Source organism: Schistocerca americana, chromosome 3, assembly GCF_021461395.2.
Source record: "Schistocerca americana isolate TAMUIC-IGC-003095 chromosome 3, iqSchAmer2.1, whole genome shotgun sequence".
NCBI classification, from domain to species: Eukaryota; Metazoa; Arthropoda; class Insecta; order Orthoptera; family Acrididae; genus Schistocerca; species Schistocerca americana.
This window is the reverse complement of record NC_060121.1, coordinates 908,184,542-908,205,043: the sequence shown is the minus strand read 5'-3', so window position 1 is coordinate 908,205,043 and position 20,502 is coordinate 908,184,542. Positions and strand designations below refer to the sequence as shown.

Below are 20,502 nucleotides of genomic sequence, written 5' to 3'. Positions count from 1 at the left end.
CCAGACTTGTGTCCTTTTAACAAATTGTAGACCAATAACAGAAATATAAATCGAAAGAATAACTCTTTTATTTGCTTTTTAATGCTTGTACATGACTCCATTTTTTATTATGTTTGGAAATGTAACTATAAAGAAAACGAGTGTAACAAGTTTATATTAGTCCTCTAACGCGGTATTTTCTCACACCAAAGCGTCCTTCAGAATGTCCGCAAAAAATCTGCTGCAGCCATTTTGCACTTATTGAATGATTATTTGAAGGTCCTCCATGGTTTGCTTTTTTATGGGAAATTTGCTAGGACAGCATACGTTTCTAGGTAGTTCACCATGCTGGCTTAAGTCTAATATGAAAGGTATGTTTGATCAGACCATTGATGAATGACAAATGCACAATATAGCTAGGGTTGCTGGAATGATAAATGAAGTGACGCTGTGAATTTACGCAGCAGTCCTCTTGTAGAACTGATTTAACTAAACCGACAAAAATACTAAAGAATATATCGAGTATAGATTTAAGTGTCAGGAAGTCGTTTCTGAAAGTATTTGTATGGAGTGTAGCCATGTATGGAAGTGAAACGTGGACGATAAATAGTTTAGACAAGAAGAGAATAGAAGCTGTCGAAATGTGATGCTACAGATGAATGCTGAAGATTAGATGGGTAGATGACATAACTAATGAGGAGGCACTGAATAGAAGTGGGGAGAAGAGAAATTTGTGGCACAACTTGACTAGAAGAAGGGATCGGTTGGTAGGACGTATTCTGAGGCATCAATGGATCACCAATTTAGTATTGGAGGTCAGCGTGGAGGGTAAAAATCGTAAAGGGAGACCAAGAGAGGAATACACTAAACAGATTCAGAAGGATGTACTACGAGATGAAGAGGCTTGCACAGGATAGAGTAGCATGAAGAGCTGCATCAAACCAGTCCCTGGACTGAAGACCACAACAACAACAACAACAACAACAATGAAATTGTCCACATTCACCAACAATTATCTTGGTGTCAACATTCTTTGCAGAATATTTATTACAAGACGGTCATCTCAGTATTGCTTACATTTATTATATTCATCTAATGGCTTCGGGGGTCATATTTCTTTCCCTCCAAGTACACATTCAGCGTCATAACAGTAAAAGTTGCACACAATAACGCAGGATTTACTATACGTCGTTGTGCTGTGAACTAACAGTGGACAGTATTGTCAACTACACTGATGCGCCACAGAAAGTGGTATAGGCATACGTATTCAAATACAGAGATATGCAAACAGGCAGAATACGGCCCTGCGGTCGGCAACGCCTATGTAAGACAACAAGTGTCTGGCGTAGTTGTTAGACCGGTTACTGCTGCTACAATGGCAGGTTATCAAGATTTAAGTGAGTTTGAAGGTGATGTTATAGTCGGCGCATGAGCGACAGGATATAGCATCTCCGAGGTAGCAATGTGGTAGGGATTTTACCGTACGACCATTTCACGAGTGTACCGTGAATATCAGGAATCAGGTAATATATCAAATCTCCGACATCGATGTGGCGGGAAAAAGATACTGGAAGAACGGGACCATCGACGTCTGAAGAGAAAAGTTCAACGTGACAGAAATGATACCCTTCAGCAAATTGTTGCAAATGTTAATGCTGGGCCATCAACAAGTGTCAGCGTGCAATCTTTCAACGAAACATCATCGATGTAGCCTTTCGGAGCCGAAGGCTCCCTCGTGTACCCTTGATGACGGCACGACACAAAGCTTTACGCCTAAACTGGGCCCTTCAACACCGACATTGGACTGTCGATGACTGGAAACATGTTGCCTGGTCGGACGAGTCTCGTTTCAAATTGCATCGAGCGTTTGGACGTGTACCGGTATGGAGACAAGCTCATGTAACCATGGACCCTGCATGTCACCAGGGGACTGTTGAAACTGGTGGAGGCTCCGTAAGGGCGAGGAGCGTGTGCATTTGGAGTGATATGGGACCTCTGATACGTCTAGATACGACTCTGACAGGTGACACGTAGGTAAGCATCGTGTCAGATCATCTGCATCCATTCATGTCCATTGTGCATTCCGACGGACTTGAGTAATTACAGCAGGACAAGGCGACACCCCAAAAGTCCAGAATTACTACAGAGTGGCTCCAGGAACAGTCTTCTGAGTTTAAACACTTCTGCTGGCCACCATTATCCCGAAACATGTACATTACTGAGCATATCTGGTATGCCTTGCAATGTGCTGTTCAGACGAGATCTCCACCCCCTCCTACTCTTACGGATTTATGGGCAGCCCTGCAGGATTCATGGTGTCAGTTCCCTCCAGCAATACTTCAGACATTAGTCGAGTCCATACGACGTCGTGTTGCGGCACTTCAGCGTGCTCGCTGGGGCCCTACACGATATTAAGCAGGTGTACCAGTTTCCTTGGCTCTTCAGTGTATAATTCAGTGTTGTGCTTTGCACTAACAGGCGCCAAAAAGTACATTGTCAAATCAATAACAGGTTAAGACTGAGTATTTCGTTGAAATCGCAGATGTCCCGTACATTTGTCGTTTTAACAAAATACGATAGGAAATAACAGCAATTTAAACTTACTTGCAGTAATAATAATGCTGTCCTTTTAACGTAGAATGTTAGGCCTACCCTTAGGATTTCATAATCACTGAAAACCAGAAAATCATAAGAAGTATGATATCTTCCCTGTTCAAAAATGTCTATTAATATGTTCTTGCACCGTTTTTGTAGTTGTTCCCCTGTTGATTGACAATCATAATTTGATTAGCGCAGTACTAGCGAATAAATACTAACTCCACTATGTTTTGGATGTTATTGCTAAACTGATGAAACGAGTACATCAAGAAATGTGTTTTACCCACTACTAACTAGACGATCCCAATGAGATAATTATTAAAAAAATATTACAGGCAATTGAGGACGAAGGACAACAAATTTCCCTCAATTATCCTTCATTTCTGAAGAAATGTACCGTATTTTGTGGGCTATAAGACGCACCTTTTTCAAGCATTTTTTTAAAAAATGGTATTTTTACAATTTTTATTAGTAGATTGCAAAGCCAGACTAAAAAAATTATATAACCGGATTGAAATTTAAAATCCCTAACAATCGTCATCTGAACTTTTCTTGTTTTTGTTGTTGTTCTTCTTCTTCATCGTCGTCATCGTTGTCCTCTTCATATATAAGATGGTCTTCAATGCCATCGACAGCGTTACTTATGCCGCACTTCTTAAAAGATTTTACAATAATGTCTTCTCTCACTCTAGATCACGGCAGTTTCATCCAGTGATTCACTTGTTTAAATGTAGGTCGTTTTAAAGCTTCCTTCGGTGTGAACTCGTGATGGGTGTCATACATGATCATTTGTTCCATTTCTCTCTCATAGATACATCAAATAGTTTATTCATCTAGCTGTCAAGAGGTTGCAATTGTGAAGTAAATCCTCCTGGAATAACAGCAAGTTCTGTATTTCCCTGTCTCAATTTCTCTTACACAAAATTTGTCAAATGACTACTAAACTGATGTAGCACGGGATGAGAACTCTTCTTCAATAAACTACCTTTCCTTCTCTCCCACACACTCTGTTAATCCACAATTTCATACCAGCCTCGTCCATCCAACAAAACTTCTAAGGTCATCAGTCCCCCAGAACTTAGAGCTACTAAAACCTAACTAACCTAAGGACATCACACGCATCCATGCGCGAGGCAGGATTCGAATCTGCGACCGTAGCGGTCGCACGGCTCCAGACTGTAGTGCCTAGAACCGCTCGGACACACCGGCCGGCTCCATGTCATGTACATGTACATGTACTTGGCGGTATTTCTGAAGGTTTTGGCATTGTTTTGCGCTTGAAAATGATCGTTGGATCAGGCTTTGTGCCGTCAACACAATATGAAATGATAACAGTGCAGAGAATTTCTTCATGTCCACTTTGTTTTTATTGCTTTAGTTCTGGCGTCTTTCATAGCAATAACTCTGTTACTCGGAACATCAAATGTCAGAAGAATTTCGTCCATATTCGCTATTTGGCTTAGTTCCACATTGGTTTTCTTCCGATCTTGGATCAGAGAGCGATTGAAAGACAATAATTATTCTTCGTACTTTTGGGGCATTTTCTGAGGTATTTTGGTTTTGGTTCGCATGCTACTAAGTCCATGACGGTTCGTAGACCTGTACCACCAACCAATTCCACCCTTAAAATCTGTTAAGCTCCACTGTAGCGATAGCTTACAAGCGTGTATTTGAACCATTTCTGTATTAATTCCAATACCATTTTGACGTTCTTTAAATCCATTTCAATATGTCATCTTCTAGTTTTGGCCATTTTGCGTTCAGTCCTCTATTTGCATATTTAGTCTTCCTCTTTTTTTCAGTTGCTTTTCACCAGCCCGACAATTACCAATGGTTTTTTCTGTTCGTGAATGGGCTAAATGCCGTTCAGCTGGTCTGTTTCCATGTTCGTCTGCATACGCTATTACTTTCAATGTATAGCCCACATCGTATGAATACCTTTTATTTTTTTTCATTACGAAACCACCTACTAATGAAAATAGTGTACTGTTACCGATAACACAAATCGCTTTAATTCAAGTTCACTGGCACCGTAGACTGCAATGACGCATCATAGAGTAGACAGTGTTATGGGTTTGAGATGGTGGGCGGGAGGGAGACAGTGTTAACAAGCTTGTTAAGCCCCGCAACGCACGTTCCCGTTGCATCGGCACCCTGCTGGAGCCAGGTGAATTCAATGTTGCCAGATAGCGACAGGTTTCCCGCGGCGTCGAATACGTGGTCATTTTTAACTGGCGGGAATTTTAAATCAGACATTGGACATTGTTACATTAATCTCGAGTATAAGACATACTTTAATTTTGGAGGCATTTTTTTTTGAAGTAAAGAGTGCGTTTTATAGCCCATAAAATACGGTAATATCATCGTCCTTGACCAACCACTGAATCTAAACTGTATTACAAAACATAAATCCTCAATTATCCAATTGTACATAAGTTTCAAAGCATCCAACAGGAATGGAGTAAGAATTCCTTGATTGAGAAAGACATTTTAAGATACTGCTCAAATACAGAAAATGACAAAGAATTAAAGTCTATGAAGAATTACGCACTTAACACTTAACTGTATTCCAAAGACGCCTAAAAAAGTAACATAAAAACGTAAATTGAATCCTTGGCATTCCTCAGATATGTATCCAGGGTTTTTAACAGTTATGACGAAATGAAGTTGTCCACAGATTTCCATACTGAGGAAAAAGAACATCAACGAAAACGTTTACAAAATATATTGTGGATATAACCCGATTTATTTAATCGATTTTCACATAAAATCTAGCACAACAATGAAAACGATTTTTGTTAAGTATGTTGCACTGAATTTTCTGGTTGCGTTTGGGTAAACGTAAGAACATTCGCTATATTTCAGACAGAGAGATGCGACTTTACTTTCTGTCACGCTATGAGTAGGTTGGACTTCTACTCAATCAGTACTTACAGCAAGAGAACATAACTGAATTTGGCGCCCTAAACTGAAGTTCTTATTATTAAACATTTTTCCTAAAGGGAAACCAGCAGCTGTTGGGCAGGGTAGGAGAACCTGTAGAGGTCTCTTAAATAAATGAACAAGGATAATTCTCTAGAAGACTATCAAATGTGGCGAATGAGTACGATGTAGTAGCTTTAGAATTTACCAGGGTCAAGTCATCGAGTTAGCGCTAAAGAAGCCTCGCCTCGGAACGGTAACTGTGTTCCTTTGATATACAGGCTTTTTAGATGCCGACAGATGTGAATATTAATGAATTATCAGTTCAAGTATTCATGCTTCTAAAATACTGACACAAATTATTTACAGAAGGTTGGAATGACTGGTAGGAGCAGACTTGGATGACGATGTGTTTGGGTTCAAGAGTATTGTTAAAACACCTGAAATAATGCTGACTCTGTGATTTCTCCAAGAAGATAAATCGAAGAAAAACTAACCCACATTTATAGCACTTGTAGATTTCGGGGAAACGCTGTTGACGATGTTGACAGGAATACAATCTCTGCAATTTTCAAGTTATGGGTGATAAAATACAAGGAAATGGAAATGCCCTGAAGCTAGGGCCTCCCGTCGGGTAGACACTTCGCTTGGTGCAAGTCGTTCGAGTTGACGCCACTTCGGCGACTTGCGTGTCGATGGGGATGAAACGATTATGATAATGTCAACAAAACACCCACTCCATGAGCGGAGAAAATCTCCGACCCAATCGGAAATCGAACCTGGGCCGTTAGCTATGACATTCCGTCGCGCCGACCACTCAACTACCAGGGGCGGGCAAATGCAAGGAAAGTTATCTGGTCTGGAACCGCGCGACCGCTACGGTCGCAGGTTCGAATCCTGCCTCGGGCATGGATGTGTGTCATGTCCTTCGGTTAGTTAGGTTTAAGTAGTTCTAAGTTCTAGGGGACTGATGACCTCAGAAGTTAATTCCCATAGTGCTCCGAGCCATTTGAACCATTTGATTTTGGCCATGCTCGCAAAAATGTCGATTTTCGCCTCTGAGAGCTTCTTAATAGCAGTAAAAGTAAAGTGGGTTGGGGAACCACCACGAGAGTGCGGTCCTTTTTCTGCGACTAATGTGGGTATGTGTGTGACTGACAAGTTCGTATGGTGTGGAGTAGTCGTAAACATTGCAGAGCGATATGAAGTGGGACAAGCATGTAATGGCAGTTGTGGGGAAGGCGGATAGTCGTCTTCGGTTCATTGGTAGAATTCTGGGAATATGTGGTTCATCTGTATAGGAGACCGCTTATAAAACACTAATACTACCTGTTCTTGAGTACTGCTCTAGCGTTTGCGATCCCTATCAGGTCGGATTGAGGGAGGACATAGCAGCAATTCATCGGTGGGCTGCTAGATTTGTTACTGGTAGGTTTGATCATCACGCGAGTGTTACGGAAATGCTTCAGGAATTCGGATGGGAGTCTCTGGAGGAAAGGAGGCGTTCTTTTCGTGAATCGCTACTGAGGAAATTTAGAGAACCAGCATTTGAGGCTGACTGCAGTACAATTTTACTGCCGCCAACTTATATTTCAACGAAAGACCACAAAGATAAGATAAGAGCGATTAGGGCTCGTTCAGAGGCATATAGACAGTCATTTTTCCCTCATTCTGTTTGGGAGTGGAACAGGGAGAGTAGATGCTAGTTGTGGTACGAGGTACCCTCCGCCACGCACCGTATGGTGGATTGCGGAGTATGTATGTAGATGTAGATTCTGCTTCGACTGAACAGCTTGTGAAAAAACCTGTAAAACAACAGACAATAGTTATATTTCGTCATAAATGCAGCATGCATTCCCACAAATAAAACTGATTTTCATTACTGTATAGGCCTTGCGTTTCAGTGCCAGCATCACTTTGACTATGCCTTCTGTCATGATCTTCAGCCGGACAGCCTTCGCTTCTAACGACTGTCTGCTCACGGACGTTCTTTTATATCAGGTGTTAGACACAAGGCCTTAGGGCCAATGCCAAGGTTAATTTGCCCATGAAGTTTCTTTCCGTCTGGAGCTGACGTTGCCTCACTTCGGTAACGGTTACGGTACATCCGTGCAACTGTAAAAGCGCAGAGGGTTTCCCAACGAAAGCTGGTAGTCAAATATCCATGAATTCCTGGAAGTGACATCTAGCGAAGTTCACGAAGTGTTCCGGTAGTTTCTTCAGCTGCCTCATTAAATCCACCCAGTAACTGTCAGAAAACATAATCATATACTTTAGTACATAGTACTGTTTACAGGCAAAGCGTTTCTTCCATCGTGACTCAAGACAAAGCTCGTAACTGGTCGAACTTTCCCTAAAATCGCATGTCCATCTGACGTAGGGAACTACATCTGTACTCGAAATAATATGCAGGAGATCAGATCAGTCAAGTTCTTAGCATGTCCAGAAATGTATTCGCACCAATCACGCTGGCAGAGCCTCATAGACGCACACTGCACAGTAGTGTTTGCTCATCGGTAATGAAGCCATTACGTTTCGACCATTGTAAGAACAGCCCAAGAAATGGAAAACTGAATGATAGCCTATGTAGAACGTGCAGCGCTGTGTGCATGGGTGAAAGTGAAGAAGCCTAACGTAATTAGTGCTATTCTTACGCTTACAAGTGATGAGAAAAGCATTTTAAAGAAATTACAGTGCAAGGCACCTCAAGAGCACAATGGTTAAATGTAATTACTACCTGAAAACTATTATTTTTGTCAGCTCGTCAGTGCTGCTATGACATTTAACACTAAATACTGAATTAGTACGTTTAATTTCGAGAAGCAAATGCCATTAAAGGTGACGCTCTGTTGTTACTGTTACTATTCAGGGTAGCATAAGCAGAACAAATGTTATCATCCTCTTTGAAAATGATTACTAATTTACTTATGCAGGTTGATTTTAGACGTTGAATGGCTGTAGCCCTCAACATGATTTTCACCCGTGATAAAAAATTCCAAACTGACGGTACTTCATAAGACTTCCAGACACAGTCAAGATTTTGTTTTTAGAATACCGATTTCGACTCATTGAAATGATTATCATCACATAAATGTGCTTCCCCGGGAGCATGTGTCGTCACTTGTTCTCTGCAGTGGCTTACAGATCTGATGATGACCATTTGACACGATCAAAACCGTTTGGGACGGTCTAAACCGGTGATCTAAAAATATAAATGTGACTGTGTCTCTATATGTAATTTTTAATGGAGCAATCACGGTCGTTTCCTTTGAAACGTTGTACTTGATGAAATGAATGTTACTGTAGGGAACAGGGGAACAGGAGAACAGCGTAGAATAGTAAGGGAGATGTATTTAATATAATCTCACGTATCAGTAGTGAATGTTCTAGAATTTTATATTATACCCGATGATTCAAAAAGAAAGTACAGATTTAACTTGAAACTTCGTGACAGGTTAAAAGTGTGTCCCGGACCGAGACTCGAAGGCAAAGGTCCCGCGTTCGAGTCTCGGTCCGGCACACAGTTTTAATCTGTCAGGAAGTTTCATATCAGCGCACACTCCGCTGCAAAGTGAAAATCTCATTCCAGATTTAACTTGTTTATATTAAAGACAAAATATAAAAAATAGAAAACATTGCGCGCGCATTGGATAAAGGAAGATTCTAAATTTTGACACAGCTGCATGGTTGTTTGTATTGGTTGTTTCCTCGACTTCACAAAATTTCCAATAATTTCCAGTGATTTTACTTTCACCTTAAGGTGCGGCGTTATCTTAGCAACACCGTCACACAACGTTGAATTGGAAGAGGTGGACAAAAAGATCTTCTTTGCTTTTGGCCTCCCAGGTGACCAGACGTCACAACTTGCGATTTTTTTTCAGTGGGTTTACGTATAAGACTGAGTCTTTGTCACACTATGGCAGCTGCTCTTCAAGAGCTGAGAAATCTAATTGTCGAAGGTGTCGATTCAATAAGCAGGAACGTCTTGATTCGTGTGTGGAATGATTTTGACTACCGTTTCGATATTTCTCGAGCAACGCATGGTGATCATGGTAAGTGCATCACAAAAAGTACGATCACAAAATTTTGAAACTTCCTTTGACTAATGACATGAAGAATGTGTTTCTATCTTTCGTACTTTGTCTGTAATAAACAATGGAAATCTGCTCTTTCTGTTTGAATCTCCAGTATTTATAGCCAGTGAAGCACATTGCGTAAGGAAGAACAGACATACAGCCCTTAATATTGCTTCGATATCGACGCCATTAGGAAATGAGAGCGTTATTATACGAGTGCCGTCTCGGTATTTTATTTATTTATTTTTGCTTATTTTGGGCGACATCTTACAGCGTAACTCAGTTCTTCTGGACTGAATTCAATGCCTATAGCACCGCACGCCTATACAATATCCATTTAGTCTCACGAGAAAGCGAATGTAACAAAAATAATTCATGAATACGAATCGTGTCATCAAAACGACTTCAAATCATCACACTTGCACCAGGGCGACATCTTACAGCGTAACTCAGTACTTCTGGACTGAATTCAATGCCTATAGCACCGCACACCTTTACAATATCCATTTAGTCTAACGAGAAAGTGAATGTAACAAAAATAATTCATGAATACGAATCGTGTCATCAAAACGACGTGAAATCATCACACTTGCACCAGTGTGTCTTTTGATTCGAAAGATAAAATACAAAGAAAAGAGGCTCTCTTTTAAGCAAAGTCCCTTTAACGATACATTTCAGGACGAGAACAGAGCTTAATATTCACTAATAAATGAAATTCAGGCCTTTCCTGCGGGAATTAGGACACTTCTACTACGGAACTGTAGATGTTTACAAGTTTGTAGCGCGATTCGGCGTGGCTTCACAGACATTGACTTGAATAGAACCTGGAAGGCCACGGTCAGTGGGACCGTCCCTTTCACAGCATCAGTGTTCAGTATAAAAGCTGGTGGCCTGCGCTTCAACGGTACAGTCCTCAGCAGCTGCAACAACCAACCCGCCATGAAGACCTTTCTGGTGAGTAGCGATCACCTGCTTCAACAGCAGTTGTGTGGACATTCATTCTCGTCTCTGTCCGATGTATTTCTTCTAAGTGAGGATAGGGTTCCTTCATTAAATAATACCAGTATAGCGTTTACGTGACTGACTTAGAGCAATTAAGGAAAAGGAAACCTTCTTTCATGTGGCCTCTTAGAAGCAAACGGTAGGGTAAGAGACAGCTTCTCCATAGTTATACATGTCTGATACTTTCTTGTAGAACTCGCTCAAAATTCTACCATCAAATCTCACTATAGAATGAAAAGCTTCTGTTTAATAAAGGCAAGGCCTCCGGTCCAGATTGTATACCAGTCAGGTTCCTCTCAGAGTACGCTGATAAAATTGCTCCATATTTAGCAATTATATACAACCATTCGCTCACAGAAAGATTCGTGTGTAAAGACTGGAAAATTGCTCAAGTCACACCAATACCCAAAAAGGGAAGTAGGAGTAATCCGCTGAATTACAGGCCTATATCACTAGCGTCGATTTGCAGTAGGGTTGTAGAACATATACTGTAGTGGCCCTCACTAACAATAACCTATACCTTTCATGAATCACTTACCTCACAAAAATTTTCGTTACTCGAAATACTGCAATGTAGTGAACGCCAATACTGCCAGCTAAATAAAAGATTCTAACTACTGAAGGCACTAACTACTGATAGGCATAGTTAGCAAATGAAAGATTTTGATAAAGAACAAACAATGTATTTACCTTAATAGCGTTCCAAAGTCATTATATATATATATATATATATATATATATATATATATATATATATATATATCAGTTCATGACATCCAGTCTTGCAAATTTACTGTCTCTGATGGACACACGTCCAGATCATCCGCTCTCAAAACTCCGCTCTCTCTCTCCCCACATCCACCACTGCCGGCGGCTCACCTCCAACTGCTCAACTCTACGCGCTGTTAACAGCCAGCTGCCCAACACTACAATAGCGAATATTACAACAATGCTAACCAGCCACAGACTGCACACAGCACAGCCAGTGATTTTCATACAGAGCGCTACGTGGCGTTACCAATATAAAAACCTAAACAGCCTACTTACAAGTCGTGTAACTGGATTCGTGATTTCCTGTCAGAGAGGTCACAGTTCGTAGTAATAGACGGAAAGTCATCGAGTAAAACAGAAGTAATATCCCGCGTTCCCCAAGGAAGTGTTATAGACCCTCTATTGTTCCTGATTTATATTAACGACATAGGAGACAATCTCAATAGCCGTCTTAGATTGTTTGAAGATGATCCTGTCACTTAGCGTCTTTTAAAGTCATCAGATGATCGAAACGACTTGCAAAATGATTTAGATAATATATGTGTATTGTGCGAAAAGTGGAAATTGACCCCGAACAAAGAAAAGTGCGAAATTATTCACATGAGTACTAAAAGAAGTTAGCTAAATTTTCGATTACGCGATAAGTCACAGAAATCTAAGGGCTGTAAATTCAACTAAATTCTTAGGGATTACAATTACAAATAAACTAAATCGGAACGATCACATAGATAATATTGTGGGTAGAGCAAACCAAAGACTGCGATTCTTTCGCAGAACACTTAGAGGGTGCAACAGGTCTACCAAAGAGACTGCTTACACTACGCTTGTCCGCCCTGTTCTGGGGTACTGCTGTCCGGTGTGGGATCCGCATCAGGTGGGACTGACAGATGACATCGAAAAAGTACAAAGAAGGGTAGCTCGTTTTGTAATATCGTGAAATAGGGGAGATAGTGTCACAGAAATGATAGGTGAACTGGAGTGGCAATCATTAAAACAAAGGCGTTTTTCGTTGCGACGGGATCTTCTCATGAAATTTCGATCACCAGTTCTCCTCCGATTGTGAAAACATTCTATTGGCACCCACCCACATAGGGAGAATAGGTCATCACGATAAAACAAGAGAAATCAGGGCTCTCACAGAAAAATTTAAGTTCTCGCCTTTCCCGAGTGCCGTTCGAGAGTGGAACGGTAGAGAGACAGCATGAAGGTGGTTTATTGAACCCTCTGCCAGGCACTTAATTGTGAATAGCAGAGTAGTCACGTAGATGTAGATGTAGAAAAATGAACGGGGATGTCGAAATCGTTCTAGCGTGAGTTACTACTCTTTTGCTAATTGTAGGCACTACTGTAGTATGGACATTGCGACGTGGCAATCGACCGCGAGAGTAAACAAAAGAGGGAAGGGAGGTGTTATGGAAAAAACTCCTCCTCCCTCACGCAGGGCTGCCAACCAGCAACGGTGTTCTTTGCTTTTGCGAAAGCAGAACTGACGCACCGTCACAGGTATCGCCGATCGCTTCTAGTGGGACAGCTGTGGTCCAACCTCATGATAGACCAGGATGACTCTCTCCACTTATTCCAAAATAAGAAAAGAAAAAGAGTAAAGCCCAACAGAGAGCAAAAGGGGTAAGACAGAGTCTTTAGTAACAGTTATAGCTTGCTGAAGTTCGCGGTATCGCAAACGGGGTACTTGAGGCCTGACATCTTGTAGTTCTTACAGCGTAAGAGTTACATAGGCATAGTTAAAAACAAGCTTCACCTAAATCTGTCACGTGGCCGCATAATTATGCTCATCACGTATGTACTGTATTTTTAAAATGCTCAATATTGGTCGAAAGCGATTACCGTACTAGTGTTTGTCAACATACATAAAATCTTCATTTCACGTAAAGTTCACTATACTTTGTTGATGGCATCTTGCCTACTTGTAAAATATGCTCGGTCGGGGGTAGTGAATAGCACTGATAAATGTACTGGAATGTGCTATGTAGTCGCTACTCTTGAGGACTATAGTGTATCTCGTAATGAATATTTCCTCTTTCTGAAAACCGACGTCAGTACTGTGATATGACACATAGTGACCCGTTCAACGTTGCAGGAGCTGCGAAAAACTGAATTTTCGCTGCGTTGCCAGGATTCAGCACAGCACTCAATCGAATGTGCAGTTATGTTTAAGACATCACACACTGACGCAAGAAAACCACTACACTAAAAACAATTAATATTGAGTACTGAAATTTAGGGAATACATTTTTCTAGGTAAGTGATGAACATTGCTAGATCCCAGGTTAATGTAAGCGTGAGATAAATGGCTCTGATCACTATGAGACTTAACTTCTGAGGTCATCAGTCCCCTATAACTTGGAACTACTTAAAGCTACCTAACCTAAGGAGATCACACACATCCACGCCCGAGGCAGGATTCGAACCTGCGACCGTGGCAGCCGCGTGGTTCTGGACTGAAGCGCCTAGAACCGCCAGCCATTGGTGTATCAATGCTTTTCATCTGCCCCGATGACTTCTGGTCCGATTCAGTATCCAACAGAATCGTGAGGGAAAATGAAAACCCTTTATTCGCTTTCAGGGAATTTTAATTAGTTGATGATGCATTGTGGAAATTCGCTCCTGGCATTGATTGGTCCAGGCATCTTGCACATTTAAATGACTATTCTGTAAACTGAGTGTTCCATATCACAATCGTTTTCTAGACCTCAGTCTCCAGGGAACTAACAATGAACTGCGTTTGTGGGACAAATATACTGTTCGATGAGGCGTCGTTGGTTGAGAGAGGTGTGTGGCCAAGAATACAATTCAGTTCGGAAGGACTACGTGGTATCCAAGAAATTAGTGAGCAGTCATCAGTATTGTTCCGTTGTCATAAATATGTCTTAGGCATTAGAATAACTGCAATACACGTCTTGTAACTTTTTGATTAGGCTCAAAGAGTTTGTTGACAGCTGTCGCATTTGACTTATTTCCATTAGCGGTTATGAAATTATATCATAACATCACCATCTACACACCGCAAGCCACCTTACGGTGTGTGGTGGAGCATATTTTGTGTTCCACTGCCAATTCACCCTTTTTCTGTTCCAGTCGCGTATGGTTCGCCAGAAGAACGATTGTTAGAAAGCTTCCGTGTGGAATCGATTCTCTCTGATGTTATTTGCATGGCCTTTTCGCGAGATGTGGCTGGCTCTGAGCACTATGGGACTTAACTTCTAAGGTCATCAGTCCCCTAGAACTTAGAACTCCTTAAAGCTAACGAACCTAAGAACATCACACATATCCATGTCCGAGGTAGGATTCGAACTTGCGACCGTAGCGGCCGCGCGGTTCCAGACTGTAGCGCCTAGAACCACTCCGCCACTCCACCTGGCTTCGCGATATGTACCTAGGAGGAAGCAGTATATTGCTTGACTCTTCAAGGATCGTATGTTCCTAAGGCTTTAACAGTAGACCATACCCTGATGCAGAACGCGTCCCTTTGAGCGTCTGCCAGTGGAGGCAGAGCAGCATCTGCTTGACAGTTTTGCGGTTACCAAATGAACTTGTAAAGAAACGCGCCGCTCTTCTTCAAATCTCCTCTCTCAACTCTTTGATACGGATCACAGACTGACAAGCAGTATTGGGTTATTGGCCGAACCAGTGTTTTGTTAGCTGTTTCTTTTGTTGATTGACTGCACGCCCTAAGGACTATTCCAATGAATCTCAGACCGGCTTCTGTCTTATCGGTGGTTAATTTTATATGGTCATTCCACTTCTAACCATTCCGTACGTTTACTCCTAGATATTTAATGGAAGTAACTGCTTCCAGTATTTGTCCTGCAATCGTGCATTCATATAATATAGGGTCTTCCTTTGTCGTTATACTACGCTACATTTGTTTGTGCTGAGGATAAACTCGCCACTCATTGCAGCAAGTGTCGATCCTTCGCAGTCTTCATGCACTTATCTACAATATTCTATTGTTACAACTTCTCCGCATACAACGGCATCATCCGGGAAATTCCGACGCTATCACAGTGTCTTACATGCAGTGTGTAATGATGTAAGTGCCGATACTTCTACTAAGGAAATGTACTAAACAACATTAGACCAGAAACTGTGGCTAAGCCATGTCTCCGCAATATCCCTTCTTTCAGGAGTGCTACTTCTGCAAGGTTCGCAGGAGAGCTTCTGTAAACTTTGGAAGGTAGGAGACGAGGTACTGGCAGAAGTAAAACTGTGGGGACTGGGCGTGAGTCGTGTTTGGGTAGCTCAGTTGATAGAGCACTTGCCCGCGAAAGGCAAAGGTCCCAAGTTCGAGTCTCAGTCCGGCACAAAGTTTTAATCTGCTAGGAAACTTTCATATCAGCGCACACTCCGCTCAGAGTGAAAATATCGTTCTGGAAGCATTAGATCAGAATTCATGTCATTTGCACACTAACAACTAGAGCTATCACAAATACTACTAGGTCTACAACTATGCTTCGGCCGTTTTCTTCTCGAAGTTTGGATTTTTATAGTGAAAAACTTGCAAAACAATTATGATTCTTAGTACTGCCCATCGCTGGCCACTACAGCCTCCCGTTTTTCGGTTAGCATACGAATTCCCTGGCGGGAGAACTGGGCGTCTTTTGTGGGGATCCATGAATCGATTCAGTTCTGCACTTGTTCAAATGATCAAAAGTGCTGGTCGGCCAGACTGTATGCCACTGATCGGAAAAGGTGGTAGTCAGAGAGAGAGCAACGTATGGAGAATACGGCGGGAGGGATAGGACTTCTCATTTCAACGTTTCGATGTATATTTTGACGGGTTTGCTACATGGGGTCGAGCACTGACTTGTTACAAAATTACCTTTACGTGTCTATCACTGTATTGTGACCGTTTGTGTTTCAGTTCTAGGCTCGAGCGCATCAATTGCTTTCGATAATGATGTCCTGTGACTGTCTTCTTTTTTTTCAGTAGCTACGAAAACGTCCTGTCTTCCCCGCCGTGCCGGTCTTCGATATCAAAATCACCGTTCTTATGGCGTTGAAAACATTCTCTGCACGTTCTTCCGCTAATAGTCCCCTCACTATTGGTGTTACCCAGAATTTTAAGAGCCATAGCCGCAGCTTTATTCATGTTAAAGCAGAAAATTAAAACTTCCCGCAAATGGCGAGAAATGGGTACGTTAATCAAGAGTAACCTTATGGTTCAAATGGCTTTGAACACTATGCGGCTTAACTACTGAGGTCATCAGTCCCCTAGAACTTAGAAGTACTTAAACCTAACTATCCTAAGGACATCACACACATCCATGCCCGAGGCAGGCAAAAATGGCTCTGAGCACTATGCGACTTAACTTCTGAGGTCATCAGTCGCCTAGAACTTAGAACTAATTAAACCTAACTAACCTAAGGACATCACACACATCCATGCCCGAGGCAGGATTCGAACCCGCAACCATAGCGGTCGCGCGATTCCAGACTGTAGCGCCTTTAACCGCTCGGCCACTTCGTCCTGAGTAACCTTATGATGCAACCATAAATCGACTAATATTTTTATGGCATTATGTTTACTGGTCTCTATGCTTATTGTGTTACACTATGACCAACCAGCTGAACCCGACTTGCCGCTACTGCCGTCTACTGCAAAACGGCGGAGGCGAAGTTGTAGACCCAATAAATTTTTGGTTGCTTCGTACGACCAGGTACATGAGGCAAGAGCAATCCATTAATGCCTATTTCCTCCAGGTAGCAGCTCAGGCACTCAACTGTGGACACTCTGCACTGACAGGGATACTCCACTTAGTGGTGCAATCGTGGCAGTGCGGAAAACGTCAGATCGTAATGTTTGTGACGTGCTTATGGCAACAATGTTCGAAGCAGAGAAAGAACGACCAACACACTGATGACTTCTCTCCATTCAGAAGGACATGCTGTGTATTCTGTTAAGGGGTGTAGGACGTCAGACGGGTCGACTTGGAGCAGGAGAGGCATCTCAGGCCATTTTAATTTCCACTGTCTATACTTTTACAAATAAGTTCATAAAACTTTGTCAGCAACACCATAAAGGATTCAGGATTCACATCCATTGCAGTGGAAGTTCGAAAACATAAGAAAGTGCATTTTTTTACGGCCGAAATTTCATAATTTTTTCACTTACTAATGGCTTCATTTGTTGCTATAGGTACACTTTTCTTCATAAGTTAAAGAGATTCTTAGATGAATTTTGCACAGCATACAAACCATACTCACAAGTGTATGAAGCTCTAGAATTTATTTAATTTATGAAAAAACGAATGAGCTGTTATATTTTAGACTTCATGTTTAGAAAAACACAAATTTTCTAGTGAATTACCTCAATTTTTACCACAGTTTTTAATAGATATGTAAAATTCTGGAGTTTCATACCCCTTTGAGTATGGTGTGTATGCTGTGCAAAATTCATCGAAGAATCTCTCTTACTTATGAAGAAAAGTGTACCTATAGCAACAAATGCTGCCATTAGTAAGTGAAAAAAATGATGAAATTTCACATGTAAAAAAAATTTATTTTGTTATGTTTTCGAACTTGCACTGCTGTGAGTGTAAATTCTGAATCCTTCATGGTCATGCTGACAAAGTTTTATGAATTTATTTGTAAAAATATAGTCAGTGGAAATTAAAATGTCCTGTGATGCCTCTCCTGCTCCAGGTCGGCCCGTTTAACGTCCTACCCCCCTCAACTAGCAGCTCTTCATTCCAATCGCACAGCACTGAAGCGGAGCACTGTTGCACTAGTTCAGCGGATGACTCTAAGCCATTACCCGTTGCAGGTGTTCCTTGTAGCCGCCGTCGCTGTTGCCACGGCCAGGCCCGGGTATGTGGGTCTCGGTGGCGGCCACGGTGGCTTTGGAGGCGGTCACGGCGGCTTCAGCGGAGGGTACGGTGGCGGCTTCAGCGGAGGATACGGGGGCGGACACGGAGGCGGCGGCGGCGGACACGGCATCCACGCCGGCTACGCCTCCTTCGGCCCCGCCCACATCGCCGTGGGCCCCGGCGGCTACGTGCAGGACACAGTGGAGGTTGCCGCCCACAGGGCCGCCCACCTCGCCGCCGTGGCGCACACGCACGCCCGCGACGCCGCCGTCAACGCCCACGACGCCGCCTTCGGCCACGGGGGCGGCGGCTACGGCCACGGGGGCGGCGGCTACGGATACGGCGGGCACGGCCACCACGGCTAGACGGACGCGTGCTCCGTCAAGCATAACACCGGACCTCGCATCACGACCGACCCCTGCACAAGAGGGAGAGCACTTCAAATACTACCACCAGATTTAACTATTTAATAAAATAAATTTATATGTTGCAGCTACAGAAGACTTGTTTTACTATTCTTAACCCCAGCTAATGATATTCGATGGCTACACTACGCTACTGTAATTTAGACGTTCCGATATTGTCAAGTTTATTTATTTAATCGTATGGCTAGGGCCCCCCATTTGGCAGGCCGTTCGCCGGGTGCCGGTCTTTGAAGTTGACGTCACTTCGGCGACCTGCAGTCGATGAAGATAATAGGATGATGATAAGGACAGCACAACACCTAGTTTCTGGGCGGAGAAAATTCCCCGACCCAGCCGGGAATCGAACCCGGGCCCAGTCGATTGACAATCCGTCACGCTGACCATTTTTTTTTTATTGTTAGTTTCAACCATTTAATTGTTGGGACGGAACATTGGACATTGTTTCAAGATACCTTGCTTAAAAACGTGCAATACATAATTCTATTTATTTCAAAAAATAATCGTACATTATTAAATAAATATGAATTCAGGCAATTAGTTTATTAATACTTTATGCAAGAGGAAATAATTAAAATGGATAATAATAGCGTCAGTGAGCTCACAGAACACATATTAAACTCATGATTAGAAAATGGGGTGAAATGAGCAGTTTTTAACCGAATGTTTATTTCCTTGCTAACGAATTCTTACCAGCATCACTATGCTTCACTGCGTCAACCAAAATTCAATGCACAGTGCCTTCTACAACACAGGAATAAGTACTATAGTATGATCAAACAGCATTCATATGAAAACCAGCTTTAGCAGCATGAGTAGTGATGCCCCCAAATTAAAGTTTTCTAGAAGAAATACGTATTGCAAAAAACAAAAAGAAAAAAAAAAAAGGAACTGCGAATGGTGTTAGGGGTATAAGTGCGTATCTAACGACCATTTGTATTTTAATATCTACTCACCTAAATGAATTAATAGTTCCCAGAATGAGATTTTCACTCTGCAGCGGAGTGTGCGCTGATATGAAACTTCCTGGCAGATTAAAACTGTGTGCCCGACCGAGACTCGAACTCGGGACCCTTTGCCTTTCGCGGGCAAGTGTTCTACCATCTTTTTTTTTTATCAGTCCCCTAGAACTTAGAACTACTTAAACCTAACTAACCTCTTTTTTTTTTTTTTTCCTCTACGGGGACAGGTTAAAATTTGGCCCCCAACAGGGACTTGAACCCGGCATCTCCTGCTCGCATGGCACCTTTTTTTTTTTTTTTTTTTGGTGTAACAGTAACAAACATAAACTGCTTCTAGCATTTTTTTTAAATATATAATACAATGACTTTATAAAATAAAATTCTTCTGGGAAACGTAAATAAGTGGACTTTTTTTTCCATAATAGTGAAAAAAAGAAAATAAAATATCCTGCTTCTGTCAGTACAAAACAATAACGTTCTACGTTCCTCTTTTAGGCGCGTACCTCCCTAATCCCGTCATACCTCGCGTTGGTGTCGGGTACGTCTTCACGTGTGTTGTGGATCCTCTCCACTGTCCTGGTCCGTTCTTGTTCTGATACTTATAGACAATAATTACATTCTCCTACCCGGGACACCCCAACTGGGTGGGGGATCAAGCAAGGCACTCCCAAAAAAATTTGCGTAATATGTTCGATATCTCGGATGTCTCATAAGCTGTGAGTGATGTTCCTGTAGTAAGGCCCAAAAGTCAAGCACATTCTTACTGCCGTCTCGGAAAAGATAACGCACAGTCAAACCTCGAATCCAAGTCACTGCGTTTGTCTTCGTTCGGGGATAATATGTCCTATCTGGGAGAAGTAGTGTGCGTGGTTCTATTGTTTGCGGCCCCACCCGAAGGAGGAAGGCGATCATTTTTTTGACCAAACACCATACGTCCGCCGAA

The 20,502-nt window shown here is 42.1% G+C and overlaps 1 protein-coding gene across 1 annotated transcript; it reads left to right on the top strand.

The window, feature by feature from the left end:
* The first annotated feature begins 10,412 nt into the window (after positions 1-10,412).
* Positions 10,413-18,673, top strand: LOC124606779 (cold and drought-regulated protein CORA-like). Its single transcript, XM_047138838.1, has 2 exons — positions 10,413-10,529; positions 18,133-18,673. Exons 1-2 carry the CDS (start codon positions 10,515-10,517, stop codon positions 18,538-18,540), a joined length of 423 nt encoding a protein of 140 aa, XP_046994794.1. The 5' UTR covers positions 10,413-10,514; the 3' UTR covers positions 18,541-18,673.
* The last annotated feature ends 1,829 nt before the right edge of the window (positions 18,674-20,502 follow it).